Consider the following 16,446-nt stretch of genomic DNA (forward strand, 5'->3'; position numbering starts at 1 on the left):
TAATTCTTCCGAATTACATTGCGATAGAAAGTAACCAAAAGTGTATAAAAAAAAAGCTTTTCTACTGATCCACAAGTTTCTTTTTTTCAATGATAGTTATAAGCAAAAAGAGTATTCTCTTAGAATTTATCCTAACAATCGTGGGACAATATGTTGATACTGGAAGAATTTTGTAAGAGTTTCTTTGATTAAAACAACAAATCTAAACACGGCTTATAGGGCCAAGCGCAAGGTGTAGGAGCGCAACAAAAATAACACAATACTTTGTACTATAAACAAGTTTATTCAGAATAAACGTTTCGGTCCTTTCTTTGGACCATCTTCGGTATAATAGAAACGTACAAGCTATGACAAAGAAACTGTCACTGTACGTTTCTATTATACTGAAGATGGTCCAAAGAAAGGACCGAAAGCTTTATACTGAATAAACTTGTTTATATAGTACAAGGTTTTGTGTTATTTTTGTTGCGCTCCTACACCTTGCGCTTGGGTCTATAAGCCGTGTTTAGATTTGTTTTGTTTTAATTAAAGAGCCTTAATAGCTAAGATTATTTTCTTTGATTAAATATTTACCACAATAAAAAATATTATGTACAATATTATATGTGCATAGTAAAATTAATCAAACATATTTTATATCTTAGTGTGGTAGATATTTAATCATAGAGAAACCCTTATAAAATTCTTCCAATATTGTCTCACGATTAACAAAATTTTCAGGATAAACTCTAAGAAAAAAATTCTTTCTGTGTAAAATAAATAATTTGATCAAATTAACAAAATTGTTTTCACACAACAGATAGAGTTCCATTTAGAATAATCGCCAATGTTATATATATTTTACGAGATTCCTAATATATAAAAATCGAATGTGCTAATAATAATCATTAATGGACCTTCTATGTGAAATTTGGTGAAATTGGGATACTAACGAAATCCGCGTCTATCTAGAAACTAATAATCCAATAACTAAACACGCGTTATATCGTGCGAGAGGGATGAAAGGGGAAAAAACGGGGTACGCTTGGATTCTCTCTTGTGTGTGCTTAGCAGGATATTACGAGCACATCCACGCCGGCGATCGAGGGTCCTGAACCCGCGGAGACGGATTACGAGGAACCGGAGGACGAGTACGAGGACTATAATACGGACCCGAACGGGAATCTAGCCGAGCAATAATGCTCGTTTTTGTGCGCTGCCCTAATCACTACCGACAACCAGCACCAACACCAACACCATCACCACCACCACCACCACCACCGCCACCCTCATCACTCGTCTCACCCCGTCCTCCCAAACTAACGTGGTCCCCGGTAATTGCGAATCCCGTAGTAATACTAACGCACGCATATGTGTCATGACAGCTCGATCTCGTGAATATATATAGAGTCTCGCTTGCATTCGCCGCACGAATTTCTGACGCATCATACCTATATTGGCTGCAATCTCTGATACAAAATAATATATTGCATTATACGTATTTAATGTCATGAAAAAAATTAATTCAGTTTTAGCTGTCTCTATATTACAACTTGAAATTTATCATGTCTAAATTTCAACTATAGCAACTAATATTTTTTTAGCTATAGTTTAACAAAGAATTTTATAGTTAAAAATATTAGCTAAAGTTTAGGCCTGCTAACTAAACTTCATGTGTAATATAGGACAGTTAAAAGTTATGATGGTTAATTTTTTTCCTGTAGCAAACTTTATCGGATAAAATTGCCAGAATTTCTTGCGTAGATCTGTTTCTTTACGTGTATATCAATATCAATCGCGTTCGCGATTTTCTATTTGCTATATTGATGCACTTATAAAGTCCTGCACTTACCTTTAGAATAAAAAATATTTTACATCTCTCTTAGAAAATTGTATAGTATACAAGTGCATGTATAATTATTCGTAGCATGTAAATTTTTATTTTCTATCACGGAAAAAAGAATTAGCTACTATAGCTAAATTGTAGCTGTCTCTATGAAATTTATATCATGCTAAATAAATTTGTTAACTATAATAACTAATATTTTTTAGCTGCAGAATTCTCCGTTAAATTGTATAGCTAAAAATATTAGTTGCCATATAGCTAAAAATGCATGATAACTAAATTTCAAGTTACAATATAAGGACAATTAATATTTAGCCATGGTAACTAATTTTTTCCATGTATAGATATCTTTTTATAATACGAAATTATGATAGAAGAGATTAAACAAGTTTTCAATGAAAAAGAAATTAGACGAGAATATCACGCAAGCATGAAAATATAATTTTTCAAATTTATCGCTTATCTATCATTCATTCCCCGCTCGCTCGTTTTTTCCTTTCGTGTACCGATTTATCCCTAAAGCTAACTAAAAATTCTCGATAAGATTTCACGCGAAATCTAATGCAGCTTCTGCGTGTCTTGCGTATATCGATTGGACGCATCGAGATGATTCCAGCAGATTTGCTTGCGAAAATATACGACCTAAATTTACAAAACTGTCAATCAAACCCTATCTTTATGTTTTGCTTTGCAGCCAAGGAATAACATCCTACGCCAATGGCTGGAAGAAGAGGAGCTGGAAGAGGAGGAGATGAACGACGAGCGGCAGTGATGTTGCAAGGACAATAGCGCATTTTTTCATAAGGACTACTGTACATCCTCCTGATCCCGCCTCCGTCTGATTACGACGACCGCGTTACGCGAAAAAAAAATGAAATATATATATATATTATATATATATATATATATATATATATATATACCAAAATAATCATCTTGCCATCGAGTGTTGTAAATATGTGTACTTACAGTGTCTAGCGTCCGCAGTGCGTGTACATAATTAGAGCTTGCTGCGAATCTACGTATCCCGACAACCATCGTCGTCGGTTCATATATACGGTTTACCTAGAAACGTCACACACAAAAAAAAAGTATACGGCGATCGATCCGCGCGATCGATACTTCCGGATCCGCAAGTACGCAGCTCGCCCGCGTGAAAGAGAAGAAAAAGGGAAAATTTCCAACCCTGGTTGCGGAGAGATATATTGGAGTAAGAGCGGACAAAGTAATCCCGGAAAATTAAAGTGAAGTGCGCGAAAGGACGTTTCGTGGTCGAGCGTGATGGTGCGATGGTTCGGGAGGAAACGCATTCGCTTGTATCGAGTACTCGATGTTTCCATGCGAAATGAATTCTGCGACCGAAGGACATTCACCGCGGATTTGTCGAACGAGCGATTCGATATGATGCAGACGAGGAAGGAGAAAAAAAATTGTGCCGAAGAGTTAGCTCCTATAGTCGCGACCTGAAGTGAAGAAAGTTTCGAAAATTTTCTTCCTCGCAAATATATTTCGTACGAGAATTTTCCTTGTATCTGCACTGAAAAAAAAAACTCACCAACTTGACTAAAACCTTTCAACTAAATTACTATATTGTTAATTGAACATATATTAGTATTTAAGTCGAATGTACGTTTTCTTAGATTTACTATCTATGTTAGATTTAATTTAAATATTTTTAGTTCAAGTTAACAATTTTTTTTTTCAGTGCGTTATCGTCTCGTTTGACATTTGGAAATATGTATTTTATATGTGGATACTTTTGAGAAAATTTTGTAAAAAAAATTTGTAAAATTCTTTCGCAATTTCGCAATATTCTCGCGATTCTCCCGTCATCAAGTCGCCTCTTGGCTAATCCTGAGCAAAAAGACGTACGCTAATCCGTACCTGTGAAAAAGAAAAACGATCTTCGCCGTAGACAGAACCGTAGACTCGCGAAGCGAGAGACACTTTTTGATACGACTATAGTTGATTAGCGGCGCGCCATCCCCGCGTTAAATCCTGTCTAGATTATTATATAGACTCTCGTACTACGTACTACGCTAGTTGTGTAACGCAAGAAAAGAAAAGTAAAGTAACGACTGCATATACGCTTTGGCGATACTTGCGAGGTATCGCAAAATAAATCGGTGAGTGCATATCTTTCTCGATGTCAGAAATACCAGGACGCCGCGTCGAGCTCCGTTCTTCCCTTTTATCTCTCTCCTTTTTCTCTCTTTCGAGCGTTTGTAAGTCCATTCCCCTGACACGCAAATATTTTCCGTACGTCAAAACGATGTCGCTCATAAAAAAGAAAAAGGAAGAAGAAAAAAAAACGAAAAAGATAAAAGTGGCAGGGCCGAGGTGTAGTCCGTTGCAATATCGACAGTCAGACGCTACGTTCGACAGACGTGTGCAGAGAGCCGACTTATCTCCGGCACATTGATCTTCCGTTCAAACAGCGTGAAATACAAACGTCATATTCGCGTTTTCTTCTGAAGAAATGTATATTTAGCGAGCGCTGCGTGTACCGTCAGTTAAATTTCTCAGAGTCGGCAGGTTTTTTTCATTAACAATGTCTTCAATTATACTTATATAGTAATCCAATAATCTTGGATATTTTGTAAAAAAAATCTGTCTTCTAGACTTTATTTCTTTAGATACAAATGACAGATAGTATTTTCAGAAATGGCTCTGCTGGAGCCCTTTCTTTAATTTTGACTTAATGTAATATATAAAAAGTAATCTGGGACATTCCTCATCGCAGCGATATTTATTATTTATCACTTCGCTATCATTATAATTTCAACAGTTTATATTTCGCAAAATACGATTGCACCTTGTTCTTGGGATAGGGCTTCGTTACCAAACACGTCGCGGTGTTTTCAGGCTGTTCTATCCACAGCTTGTGCTGAATGTCGGCTGCCTTCAATTCCGAACTCAGCGTCTTCAGATCGGCTTCATCGGCGGCCTATTTTATCATCGTTTTTTTTAAGCGATTTATATTTCGATACATTTAAGCGAATCTCATGTCTTACGACTAAGTGCTGATAGATATGAAGTTTAGAACAATTCTCTTCGCATGCATTATATGACATGTTTGAACGGAGCTCGCAGTGTTCCCGAATCGTGTCATACTTACATCGAGAACGACTTTATGCATAGAGTCTAAATCGGCGAGATAGGCCTGCGTGTGGACGTCATTGTAAAAGAGATGTGTAACAGCAGTACACGCGTGACACGCCTGGGCAATCACGGCACCCAATGGCCACCTAAGCTTCCTTGACAGATCTCCCCGCAGCACCACGTATTGAACTATCACCTCTGACATTCTGAGAAAGATTGCCTAAGGATCGTTTCACATCAATGTTTTTTTTTGAGGTAAAACACGGACTTTGTGGAAATACGAGCGAGGAGAAAGGAGGATTTTTTTCTAGGATCGTTTGTCTAATGCTTAAGATGGTCCGTAACAGGTTTCGATTAATTAGTAAGTGCCAAAAAGTATATTATTATTCGTACAGATAAGGATATACCGCACACACAGACACGTACACACAAATACGGATACTTCCGCGTATTATTTATGTATATCAAAAATTGTATTATTCTTGCCCCTTGCAAATCACGCATAGAAACGCGTCCGCTATAAGCGGTCCTTCGATGTTGCGGCATACGCAAGATGTATTATTTATACAAATTGTTGTTATTATTAAAGATAAATAACGCAGAAATAATTAGCATATAAGATACATTATGGTTTACGAGAAACGACGTCTTTATTCATTCCCAATTCCCCAAGACCCGCATCAAAAAATATTATAATTTATTATAATTCGTTTATGCCAATTTATTTTTTATTATTTTTTATGCGAAAAGTAATAATTATATGTGGTATGCGTGATGCATATATATGGATGAGACAATTGTTATAAATAGGAACGTGAAAAAAGGACACAAATTTTAACATGAAACATTTGTTCATGTATATATAATATATAATTGTCAGACAAGCTTACCTTGTCTCGTTTAATGATAATTTCAAATAACGACTATCTGAATATAGTCACAACCATTTGTCGAGAGGTTAACTTTCTAAAACAGACAAATATAACAATTCTACAAATTTACAATTACGAAACTTGATAAATTCCAGAATAAATAAATTACAATCTAACCTGATCTGTGTATACAATCCAGTATACTTGATTAAATGCGAGATAAAGGTGTTTCGAATTATCCACGCAGATCCATCACAACATTTTCATCCAGCCGGCAGATAAACATCAGGTTGGCCACCCTTTAAAAAATTCATTCCCCAGTTCCTCCGAAGCTAGAAAATTTATCGTCCTCACGTTTCCAATGCGTGAAACAGTAACTGTCAAAATTCTCTAGCGATCAGCTGAGCGTCAAATGACAGCCGCCAGATGTCGCGACGACCTCGACGCCTGTCGGACTTTGTACTTCGTCTTCTATTATACATGTAGCGGTCGATATCAAAAGAGAATCTAGCCACGAAATAAAACTGGACGCCGGTTAGTTCCCATTTCTTCCCCGTCGTTGTTGCGTCTCTCGTCCATTGTGGGCCAGGATTTTCAGCGAGGAAACTAATCAAGGTAATTCTTATTCGCCCTATTCGTTCCTTCGAACTATTTTTTGTCTTTCCAACAATTCACGATCGAAATCAATTGCGTTTGCATTAACAAATGACGCGCCGGGAAAATCCCTTTCTTTATACAGTTTTTTTTTTATCGTCGCCGCGACGATTTCTGAAACCGAGGGGACGCGAACTTTGTCGGATGACGTCCTGACGTCCAATTATTACGTGGCAACGCACGAAGGAGTCGTAAAAATAAATTATATAATTTGCAAGTTTTGCCAATTCGCGCGAACAGCGCAATTTTGCGACTCCCTTTGCTCTATTTCACAAGAATGAAGGTCAACTCGGAAGAGTGAGCGAGAAGGAGAAACAGAGAGAATTCGAGAACTTCCGACGAGTCGCGTTATTATGTCGGTGAATGTAACGAACCTCAAATCGTGCGGTTTATACTAATCAAGAATCAAGGGATCGTCATGCGATTACGTCCTCACAGAAATAACGCAGAATTTTTTCATTCTTTTCTGTAGCGAAGTTGAAATAACATCAGAAAAAATGTGAATAAATTATGCATATTTGTACCACACATTTTACATAAAATATTGGAAACGAAAACTGAAGAGAAATATAATTATAGCATTATAATACATTTTATTTTTTTTTATAATCCAAATTATTATATATGTAAAAAAAATCTTAACAGAAGATCAAATTATTACGTATGTAAAAAAACCTTAAGAAAAGATCTAATTATTACATATATAAAAAAATCTAATTATTACATATATAAAAAATCTCAACTCATATTTTTTATGCATATATGTAATAATTGGATTTTTTACATATGTAATAATTGGATTATAAAAAACAATAAAATAATATGCTATTTATGCAAGATCTCTTCTGAAAATTTATTAATATATTATATTAATGTATAAAATTCTTTTTTTCTATTAAATATTTTTATATTTACATGAAATAATTATAGAAAAAAGGTATAAGATACACACATTTTATCCGGAAATGATATCAAATTATTTAGAGACGAAGTTCCGCGTTCCACTGTCATTGCGCGAATTAATGCAATGGGATATTGACTCATTTAGCGCGCGAAGATTATCATTTACACTTACACACATTACGTATACATTTATGCGCAGTAAATTCTGAGTTAATGTTATACGAATTATCGAGCAATAATTACGAGTAAATTAGCCATGTTGTGTTTCATAAATATTGAAAATATTCCTTTATTGTCGTTTGAATCGAAATCTGAACACGAATCTTAACACATACCGAAGGACATAACATAAATACAAAACAAGACAAGATAATACAAACCAAATTTGAAAAGCGATAATCTGTGGTTTTGTATTAAATACGATATTTGTTGTATATTCTTAAAAATATTAATAACAGTTAAACGTTATTATTGTTTTTAAGTGAAAAAGAAAAAATACAAGATCACTTCTTTTACACTAATATAAGTGCGGCTATTACGAACTTGAAATAGAGTCTGTAACAAAGGAAACTGCTTCACTTAGACGCGAGGTCGTTTGTGATACTACTTTTGTACGACTTTTCAGTACAGACGAAGCTTGTCCTTATATGAGATTCCTTTGTATCTAGCTCTCTCTCCTTTTACCAAGAAATCTTTTCGAAATAGAACACCTTTCGCCTTTTATAGTTCTTTTGACCGTTGCACAATCTGAAATTTCACCTGGTCCTTGCTCCAGTTTAACTGATCCCCTTGCTTCTTTTTACTCATTTCGCCGAGAGATCTTTTCCTGCGAGAGAAAATAATTTATTTTTAATATAAAACGCGTTATTTAAATATTCTTGAAATTTACACATTAAGTTCTATTAATTTTCGATATTTATGATAATTTTTGATAAAAATAGGATACAAATTTTAATTAAAAAATTGGCGCAGTAAATTTGCTAAAACTATATCGCTGATTTCAAATAAATCCATACACGAGATATTAAAGATGTTAAAATAAAATGTTCATAATTCCCTTACAGTTCACTTTGAAATATATATATATATATATATATATATATATATATATAATTTTTTATTAAAATTCATATTATCTTTATTAATTATAAATTTGATAACTCTTCTCATTCCAAATATAAACATACAGTTCTCTCTGACATTTCTATATGCGTCACTAAATTTTTTTCGCTCAAATTATTCATGCTCCATTCCATTTTATGTCGCGATTAATATTTCATATTTATTGGCTTACCATTTAAATAAGATAACAGCGAACACACAAGGACTTTTACATAAGTTATCGCTGAATAAATGTTTAGTTTAGCATTCTTGGTCAAGTGTTTAGCGTGTGCAAATCTACTCAATGCTAAGTATTGATTTAATATTGCCGATTATGAAATTAACTGATTGTTATATGTTTTCTATTGACACGAAATACATGATATATTTCCGTTAGTTTTTCGTAGAAAAATTAATCTTACAGAAAAATTGCAAATATTCCACGTTCAAGATCGTTTCGCAGAAACAGACCACAAAGATGTTATTCATATGCAAATTTTGTGTGTATTAGCTTCGCGATAACATCGCATTTATATTATCACGTGAAAACATGTGCGCAGAAAAATTCACAATTAGTGATTTTTTGGAAAAAATATATTGTAAAATTTGTAAGAAAATTGTTAAATTTATTTATTGTATATTTGTATATTTGTAATTATAGCAAATCAAAAAACAGCAGCCATGCCTCAGATTCAAAAACCAGCTCCTGCTTTCTCTGGTACCGCTGTTGTAAACGGACAATTCAAGGAAATTAATCTCTCCGACTACAAAGGCAAATATGTTGTGCTCTTCTTCTACCCGTTAGACTTGTAAGTATTACAAATTACTTTCGTAGATATAAGAGGATTACATAATTCTCGACTGCTATATAAAAAGTTCTATTGTATTGTGCTTAATGTAATATATAAACCAAATATGTTTAACTCTTAACAGAAGAGATTTAAAACAGAGATATCTGTACATCGTGCATTTTATAAGATTACGTTTATAAAAACAGATGTATGTTTTAAAACTTTATTCTATTATAGCTATTACAGCATTATAAACATTTAAAACATTATTATATTATATATTTTTTCTAATTAGTTGATACAAAAATTTTTAATAAAGAAATATGATGTATATATTTGAATTTTAAGACATAAAATCTTAAAAGCACATAACGCCTAATTTTTCTTAAAAATTCCGTATAAATATGAAATAGCCAGAAAGTTATAGAGATCAGATCGATTAAAATTGATATAATCGTTTGATTGTAGCACTTTTGTATGCCCAACCGAGATCATTGCTTTCTCCGATCGCGTGAAAGAGTTCAGCGACATCAATTGTGCAGTGATAGCTGCATCCACCGATTCTCAGTTTAGCCATCTCGCATGGGTGAATACACCTCGCAAACAGGGTGGTCTCGGCGAGATGAATATTCCTCTGTTGGCAGACAAGAGCAGCAAGATTGCCCGCGATTACGGTGTACTCGACGAGGATTCGGGAATTCCCTTCCGCGGTCTTTTCATCATCGATAGCAAGCAGATTTTGCGTCAAATCACTGTCAACGATTTGCCTGTCGGAAGGTAAAGCTCTCGCATGATTATTAATATCAATGAATCTACAGAAGCTCACTTTGTGAGAATTCAAGCAAGTTTGGCATTTTTATTTAATTCGTTGACAAAAATGAATGTACTAATTTATTTAATGATCGTGTGACTTTTGATAACATTGAATGCAAACTTTATTCTCAGCCAGTAATCTTATCGCCTTTATTAATTGCAGGTCCGTGGACGAAACTCTACGCTTGGTTCAAGCGTTCCAATACACCGACACACACGGCGAAGTGTGCCCTGCTGGCTGGAAACCCGGCAAGAAAGCCATGAAGCCCGACGTCATTGGATCAAAGGAATACTTCAAGGATCAATAAAATATCAATAGACAATAAAATGTTTCTTCATACATCCTATTAAATATATTTATGTGTGTGCGTTTTATACTCTCCACGCGTAATTTGGCAAATTTGACGCGTCCACACTTCCATTTTTACTTAACAATTAAGTACAATTATCAAAATATACATTAAAACATGTATTTTAATTTAATAAATGGGTTTATTTTCTACACATGTTTCAAAAAATATTTAACCATTCCATATAACGTTTAAATTAAAGCATTATACATATATAAAACTGCACGTATTTAGCGATATAAATCAACCGTTATAATGAATGTTGATGCGATTAGAAAACACTTGACAATAAGCTTAGCAGAAATTTTAATATCGAACGATCAAAATGATATCAATCTACGCGAAATTCAATCGTCAGAAATGTCATCTTATATTCAATGTGTTTTAGCAGTTGTAATTATCAGTATATATTTCTTTTTTTTTATCTTTACATATAATATTCTAGTTTAAAGATTTTTGTCAACGGTTCTCGAGCAGATTTTCAAACAAATTACTTTTGTTTTCAATATTTATTTAATAATCTATTTTCCTGAAAATTATCTGCTAGTTTGTGATAAAGTCGTTATTATTCTTCCATGTGATATGAATGACAATTGCGAAACTATAATAACTGAAACAGGTAAGAATTGAAATTTGACAAAATTGCATTCTTCTCTAGGTAGAAAATATTTATCATATAAAAACACGTCGCACGTTACATCGATACATAATATATATAATATATTAATTTCAGAAGCAAAGTTTTTTAATTTATGCAAGTATATGAATATCTATAAATACAATTATCCATTTTAAATTTAATAAATTTAATGCAGGATGGGGTATTTGGCATTACTTTGTCGTTACATTATGCGGCTTGCTATCATTCGCAGAAGCAAATACTTCCCTGACTATACCCATCGTGGCACCGCTAATAGAGTGTGATCTAAAGCTTAATAGAGATCAGGTCGCCTTGCTTGTTGCTACTTCCAGTTTTGGTATTTCTAACAAAAAATATATCTGTGTTACCGAACATTGAAATATCAATTAAATTATCCGATTAAAATATTTTTATGCGCATATACAAATTGAGGAAGAAAATATTTATAAAATATATTGTAATAGATGATATCTCACGCAGAATTTATTTCACAAATATATTCATAAATTTACATTGAAGCGTATATTAGTTTGTTACGTGTTATTACATATTTAATTTATTGTGTATTTATATTGCGTAGGGATGGCAGTAGGTGCTTTCCTGTTTGGATCTATATCGGACACTATCGGTCGTAAAAAATCGATCCCGATTACGATGGGCATCGTGTTTTGCGCCTCGATTGCCCTGGCCTTTGCGCAAACTAATTTTTTAATATATTTATCAATATTTATGTTAGGACTGGGGTAAATATCTTTCTTTTGTATCGCGAATAAAGCCGAATATAATCACAATAAAATTGTTATACGTTTCATAGGATATTTTTTAAAATTGCATCCTTTATTATTATATATAACTGATTTTATATATTTATCATTTTCATTACAAGAAATAATTCTTAAATATTTTAATAAAAAAAATATATTACTTCTTTTTTTACAATTATATTTGAAAAAACAAAGACAGTTTTTTTAGGCAAAGATACATAATACATATGCGTTTATATATTGTCACATGACATTGAAACTGCGTATTCATTCAATTCATGTATGGATAGTAATGCGTCATCATCTGACGTATACAACTGATTATTCACAGAGTGGCTGGTAACAATATCGTCCTCAGAGTGTACCTGATCGAATGCCTACCGACGAGAAAGAGAGGAACTTGCTTAGCAATAATCGACATGTTCTGGATAGTCGGCTACCTATCAGCTTTAGGTAAGCGAATGTGTGATTTTGCAAGAAAAAATATTTTTAAATATAATTTTAAATATAATTAAAAATAATATTATTTTAATATAATATATTAATATTATTTTATTAATAATTTTATCATTAATAATATTTTATATTAAATAATATTCGTCGATTTGATTGTAATGTAAAATTCATTATTTTGTCTTAATAAGCATTTTTAATTCTTTATACCAAAATTACATTTCTAATTTTTTAATTAAAACTTCATAAAATGTCAGATTTTTTAAATGCATTTTTCGTGCTTGCAAAAAATAAAATAAAATTAATTAGTTTGTGAACATGATTAGAAATTGCTCTTATTTTATTTTATGAAAATTTAGAAGTCTATTTAAAAAATATATAATCTTAAAAATAATAATCTTAATAAATCTAATGAATTTATCTTTATCTATGTTGGAGTGCATGCGTGTTGGAGTACATTTTTATTTTAAAAATTAAACACCAGGCAGATTATTTGATTATTTTAATTATATGTGTGCGTATGTGTGACACTCGACGTCATAATGAATTAATTGAATAATTAAAATAATTAAGGATCAATCATTTTAACTTTGGACGAGTTTGAGTGCATCTTTATTAATAATTAAATACCAGCTTGATTACTTAATTATCTCAATTAATTATATCATATGCGTATATGTTTTTAATTTTTTAATTAAATTTATATATTTCTATATCTAAATAGCACAATTTTTATTTTTGACGTTGAGTCGATTTCAATCGATACATGCGAGTGCATTTCGATACATTCGAGAATCGACTTAACAGACCTTTTTTATGTAAGGGATTTATGTTTATTTATATTTATTTCCGTTTTGTCCCCAGTTTAAATTTATTTAAATCCTGGATTAAATTTCAATGTCTTAACTAATATTTGTATTTACTTTTAATTTTTGACTAATTTATCATACTGTTATGGCTATTTATATTTGTCTTTATATATTGCGCTGAAGAGGTACCAAAGAAGGGTTCAAAACGTCCATTTTGTAGTTTGATTTGAATATGAAATAAAATTTATCGCGCTTCAAATAACTACACTGCTAATATTTTCTCCTAATATTTTCTAGAGGAACCTAAGTTGACTTTTATTTTATTAAAATAAATAGATTTAATTTAATAAATTTAAAATTTTTTTACAAAATTATTAATATGATATTTATGAAAAATTGATATGATATTTATGTTTGTTTGATGAACAATTCGAGAAGGCGTCTCCTGGTCCTTGATACCGTCCGTTCTACGCATGCTAGACAGGCAATTTCGAACGAGTTCCTGGCGAGTCCTCGCCGCTCTCTTCGGCACGCCGAGCCTGGTGATCGCTTGCGCCTCTGGTCTCCTTCCGCCGAGTCCTCGACATTTGTTGTACCGTAGACGAACGAGACAAGCATTCGCGGTACTCCGACAGATGTACGCCATCAATAATTCGAAACACGCCGATACCTACCCGGTACGGCGTTCCAATACGACTCCGTCTCGAGAATCTTGTTCTTTCCTTGCCCGTTCAAATCTTGGTCCGCTATCCATAAGTTCTGGAAGATCCGTGATAGAAAATATCGAATCGATTCGAGAAAGTATGTTTGAAAAAAAATATATTTCCCTTCGCGTGAAAAAAGAAATGAAAAGAGCGCATGGATAGCAATTAAATGCAAGGTAAAACTTGATGATCCGAAATTAATTAATCATAGTCATGAAAAAACAATATTTGTATTTAATTTAAAAAAGAATAAACATTTTCTGTATTTTTAATTTAGATCAGGGACTTAGAAGACTGCGTACGTCCAGACGACGATACCGAAGAAGACAGTATTTCAAAGTACTTTAGGAAAACTTGGGAACGCATTCACAGAATCCATAAGACTCCGTATAAGTGCGTGACACTGTGCGGGATATTAGCGTGTCTCCTACATTTTCCCGGGTAATAAAGGAAGCTTTTCTCCGTAAGCCTTCTCGCATCTCTCGGTATCACTCCGACCACTGTTCTCGCACGATTGCGAAGAGAATCACGAGGAGACGATGTTTAAGATTCGCTTGGCTCGCTCTGTGGAATACGCACGTGCTTCAGGAAACGGAAAGAGACCATGTCGTGAGTGGAAACGATACGTGTAAAGTCCATGTCCAGAACCTGCCATTAGATTTTTTGCGAAGCTGCGACGAGGTGAACGAGACTCGTTTCGGCCTGCTGTTGCTGGTATCGCTGGGCTACGTGCTGGGAGAAATGTTGCTCATTATCGGAATCGGCGCCGTTGGAAGGAAACTGTATTTAAGTAAGCTCTTAAGAACTTTCTCTCTCTCTCTCTTTGTTCTATGCAATTATTAAAAAAAATATATTATTATATAAATTATATATATATTAATAATTTTATTATCTAATTATATATTAATTCACTCACTCCAAATAAAGCGATACGCACTTAAAATTTGGAAAAATCACCAAATTTCAAATGACGATAACTTTGTAAATAATAAAGATAGAAAGGTTTTTAAAAAATAAAAATAAAGCTTGGAATCTCTACTTTAAGAATCTATTTATTTCAATGTGACGAGATAAATTTATTAAAAATGGCGGATGATAAAACGAAAACATGCAAAATTGACAAATAATGATCCGAGTTTGCCAAGGTACATGGCAAGAAGCAAATGTCAAAACTTAATGAGATAAAAAGTATATGATAGTACAGAATCTCTCCTTTAAAATGCTTTTTTATTCATTTCGATACGATGATTTTTCGCCGAGATATTCGCATTTGAATAAAAAAGCAGCATTTTACTTTAAATACGAATAACTCTGCGAAAAGTCATCATATTGAGATGAACAAAAAAGCATTGTAAAGGGGAGATTCTGTACTATCATATACTGTTTATCTCATTGTGTTTTGACATTTGATTCATGCCATGTGCCTTGGAAAACTCGGATCATTATTTTTCAATTTTACATATTTTCGTTTTATCATCCGCCATTTTTAATAAATTTATCTCGCCACATTGAAATAAATAGATTCTTAAAGTAGAGATTCCAAGCTTTACTTTCATTTTCTAGAAACCTTTCTATCTTTATTATTTACAAAGTTATCGTCATTTGAAATTTGGTGATTTTTCCAAATTTTAAGTGTATCGCTATTTTGGAGTGAGCGTATTAAAAGATATATAATTTTAATTTATAATATATTGAAAGAATCTTTTTCTGGATATGTTTATAGTATCTTCGGGACTGGTGGGTGGTGTAGTCTCGCTCATACTTATTTTTCGGCTGTACCACACAATTCGTGTAATTCTGTCGTCGATTTTCTTGGCCGCTTACGCTATCGGACGCACGACGACGTGCGTTTTGCTGCTGGAGAATTATCCCACTGCTTTGAGGTAGAAAAAAAGAATGATCAATATACAATTGGCTAATCTTAGATCATCAGACGCATTTTCGTAAATCAGTATCTGCAAACGCGACGTACAAACTCGTATAATTTTAGACGTTGGTTTTTTCAGAGGCACGGCAATGGGCTTGACAAGAGTGCTTCCACATTTGATGCTTTTCGCAACGCAACTTTTCCTAAGGACGACTTGCCTGATAAGTATAATCGTTGCGTCTGTTATCTTAATGGGTACGAAAGAAATTACTATATTATTTGTTTGATTAATCATCAATTAAATATCAAACATCTGGCAGGTGCGGCTATTGTAATGCTGCCAGTGCCAGATTTAACCACGTTACCGATGAAGGAATAAGTCAAACTTCCGGCTACGTATACATGATGATTTATTTTCCACGCAATTGTATTTTTCACGAATAAAATTTTATTTTAAGCTTGCATTTCTTTTTCAAAAAAGATTTGTCAAATTTAAAACATCAATTTAATATTCCGTTTATATACTACGTATATATATATATTTACAATTTTTTTTCATTTCATAATAAAGACGCGATTTCTAAGATCTATACTCCTGCGGTTGCTGGTTTTTTCCAGCATCGAAAAATATCGTAATGGCGAAAGTAGCATGACGAGCTTTATGATCGGTAGCGTCATTCCGCGACGCTTATAAATAAGGGCCGAACGGACGCGTCTTCCCGCCGCCTTTCCGTCTATTTTCGAGACGGGAACAGGAAGAAAGCTCGACGCGGACGAGCGAATAGTCGCGCATGCCCG

General features: G+C 33.3%; 4 protein-coding genes across 13 annotated transcripts in view; 3 read left to right on the forward strand and 1 right to left on the reverse strand.

Annotated features, from left to right (window-relative positions):
* Nucleotides 1-5,569, forward strand: part of LOC114941831 (uncharacterized) — a 144,969-nt gene extending 139,400 nt beyond the window's left edge. For 6 of the 8 annotated variants that reach the window (XM_085484332.1, XM_085484329.1, XM_085484331.1 and 3 more), the window contains 2 exons: nt 1,051-1,313; nt 2,520-2,585. In XM_085484332.1, the coding sequence (XP_085340458.1) occupies nt 1,051-1,179 (129 nt within the window). In that variant the 3' untranslated portion in view covers nt 1,180-1,313; nt 2,520-2,585. Of the gene's footprint in view, nt 1-1,050; nt 1,314-2,519 lie in introns of all 8 variants that reach the window. The other 2 variants (XM_085484330.1, XM_085484333.1) reach the window with 2 other exon arrangements.
* On the reverse strand, nt 4,387-6,092 carry LOC114941820 (putative peptidyl-tRNA hydrolase PTRHD1). Of its 3 annotated transcripts, none has more exons than XM_029316968.2 (4): nt 5,977-6,092; nt 5,818-5,893; nt 4,944-5,133; nt 4,387-4,772 (listed from the first exon to the last, which is right to left on the reverse strand). In XM_029316968.2, exons 3-4 carry the CDS (start codon nt 5,130-5,132, stop codon nt 4,599-4,601), a joined length of 363 nt encoding a protein of 120 aa, XP_029172801.1. In that variant the 5' UTR covers nt 5,133; nt 5,818-5,893; nt 5,977-6,092; the 3' UTR covers nt 4,387-4,598. The 3 variants fall into 3 exon arrangements, with proteins under 3 accessions (XP_029172801.1, XP_029172799.1, XP_029172800.1); XM_029316966.2 differs by having other exon boundaries at nt 4,944-5,147; XM_029316967.2 differs by having other exon boundaries at nt 4,944-5,147; nt 5,818-5,917.
* Nucleotides 6,093-6,277: 185 nt separating this feature from the next.
* Prx2 (Peroxiredoxin 2) lies at nt 6,278-10,563 on the forward strand. Its single transcript, XM_029316965.2, has 4 exons — nt 6,278-6,414; nt 9,119-9,266; nt 9,717-10,025; nt 10,225-10,563. Exons 2-4 carry the CDS (start codon nt 9,139-9,141, stop codon nt 10,367-10,369), a joined length of 582 nt encoding a protein of 193 aa, XP_029172798.1. The 5' UTR covers nt 6,278-6,414; nt 9,119-9,138; the 3' UTR covers nt 10,370-10,563.
* A 430-nt stretch (nt 10,564-10,993) lies between these two features.
* Nucleotides 10,994-16,080, forward strand: LOC114941757 (synaptic vesicle 2-related protein). Its single transcript, XM_085484393.1, has 10 exons — nt 10,994-11,030; nt 11,227-11,388; nt 11,632-11,794; nt 12,147-12,268; nt 13,516-13,754; nt 14,059-14,222; nt 14,330-14,571; nt 15,505-15,664; nt 15,788-15,903; nt 15,969-16,080. The coding sequence occupies exons 1-10, from the start codon at nt 10,994-10,996 to the stop codon at nt 16,025-16,027; spliced, it is 1,464 nt and encodes a 487-aa protein (XP_085340519.1). The 3' UTR covers nt 16,028-16,080.
* The last annotated feature ends 366 nt before the right edge of the window (nt 16,081-16,446 follow it).

This window comes from Nylanderia fulva, unplaced genomic scaffold (assembly GCF_048542155.1).
Source record: "Nylanderia fulva isolate GAGA-0341 unplaced genomic scaffold, ASM4854215v1 Scaffold3, whole genome shotgun sequence".
In the NCBI taxonomy this organism is placed as follows: domain Eukaryota; kingdom Metazoa; phylum Arthropoda; class Insecta; order Hymenoptera; family Formicidae; genus Nylanderia; species Nylanderia fulva.

Bases quoted from the DNA above. Each gene is read 5' to 3' on its own strand.
- Prx2 (XM_029316965.2), top strand. From the start codon at position 9,139: ATGCCTCAGATTCAAAAACCAGCTCCTGCTTTCTCTGGTACCGCTGTT. The intron at 9,267-9,716 runs GTAAGTATTACA...GTTTGATTGTAG, and splicing joins TTCTTCTACCCGTTAGACTT to CACTTTTGTATGCCCAACCG. The intron at 10,026-10,224 runs GTAAAGCTCTCG...TATTAATTGCAG, and splicing joins AACGATTTGCCTGTCGGAAG to GTCCGTGGACGAAACTCTAC.
- LOC114941757 (XM_085484393.1), top strand. From the start codon at position 10,994: ATGAATGACAATTGCGAAACTATAATAACTGAAACAG. The intron at 14,572-15,504 runs GTAAGCTCTTAA...ATATGTTTATAG, and splicing joins TGGAAGGAAACTGTATTTAA to TATCTTCGGGACTGGTGGGT. The intron at 15,665-15,787 runs GTAGAAAAAAAG...TGGTTTTTTCAG, and splicing joins AATTATCCCACTGCTTTGAG to AGGCACGGCAATGGGCTTGA.
- LOC114941820 (XM_029316968.2), bottom strand. From the start codon at position 5,132: ATGTCAGAGGTGATAGTTCAATACGTGGTGCTGCGGGGAGATCTGTCA. The intron at 4,773-4,943 runs GTAAGTATGACA...ATGATAAAATAG, and splicing joins TGCATAAAGTCGTTCTCGAT to GCCGCCGATGAAGCCGATCT.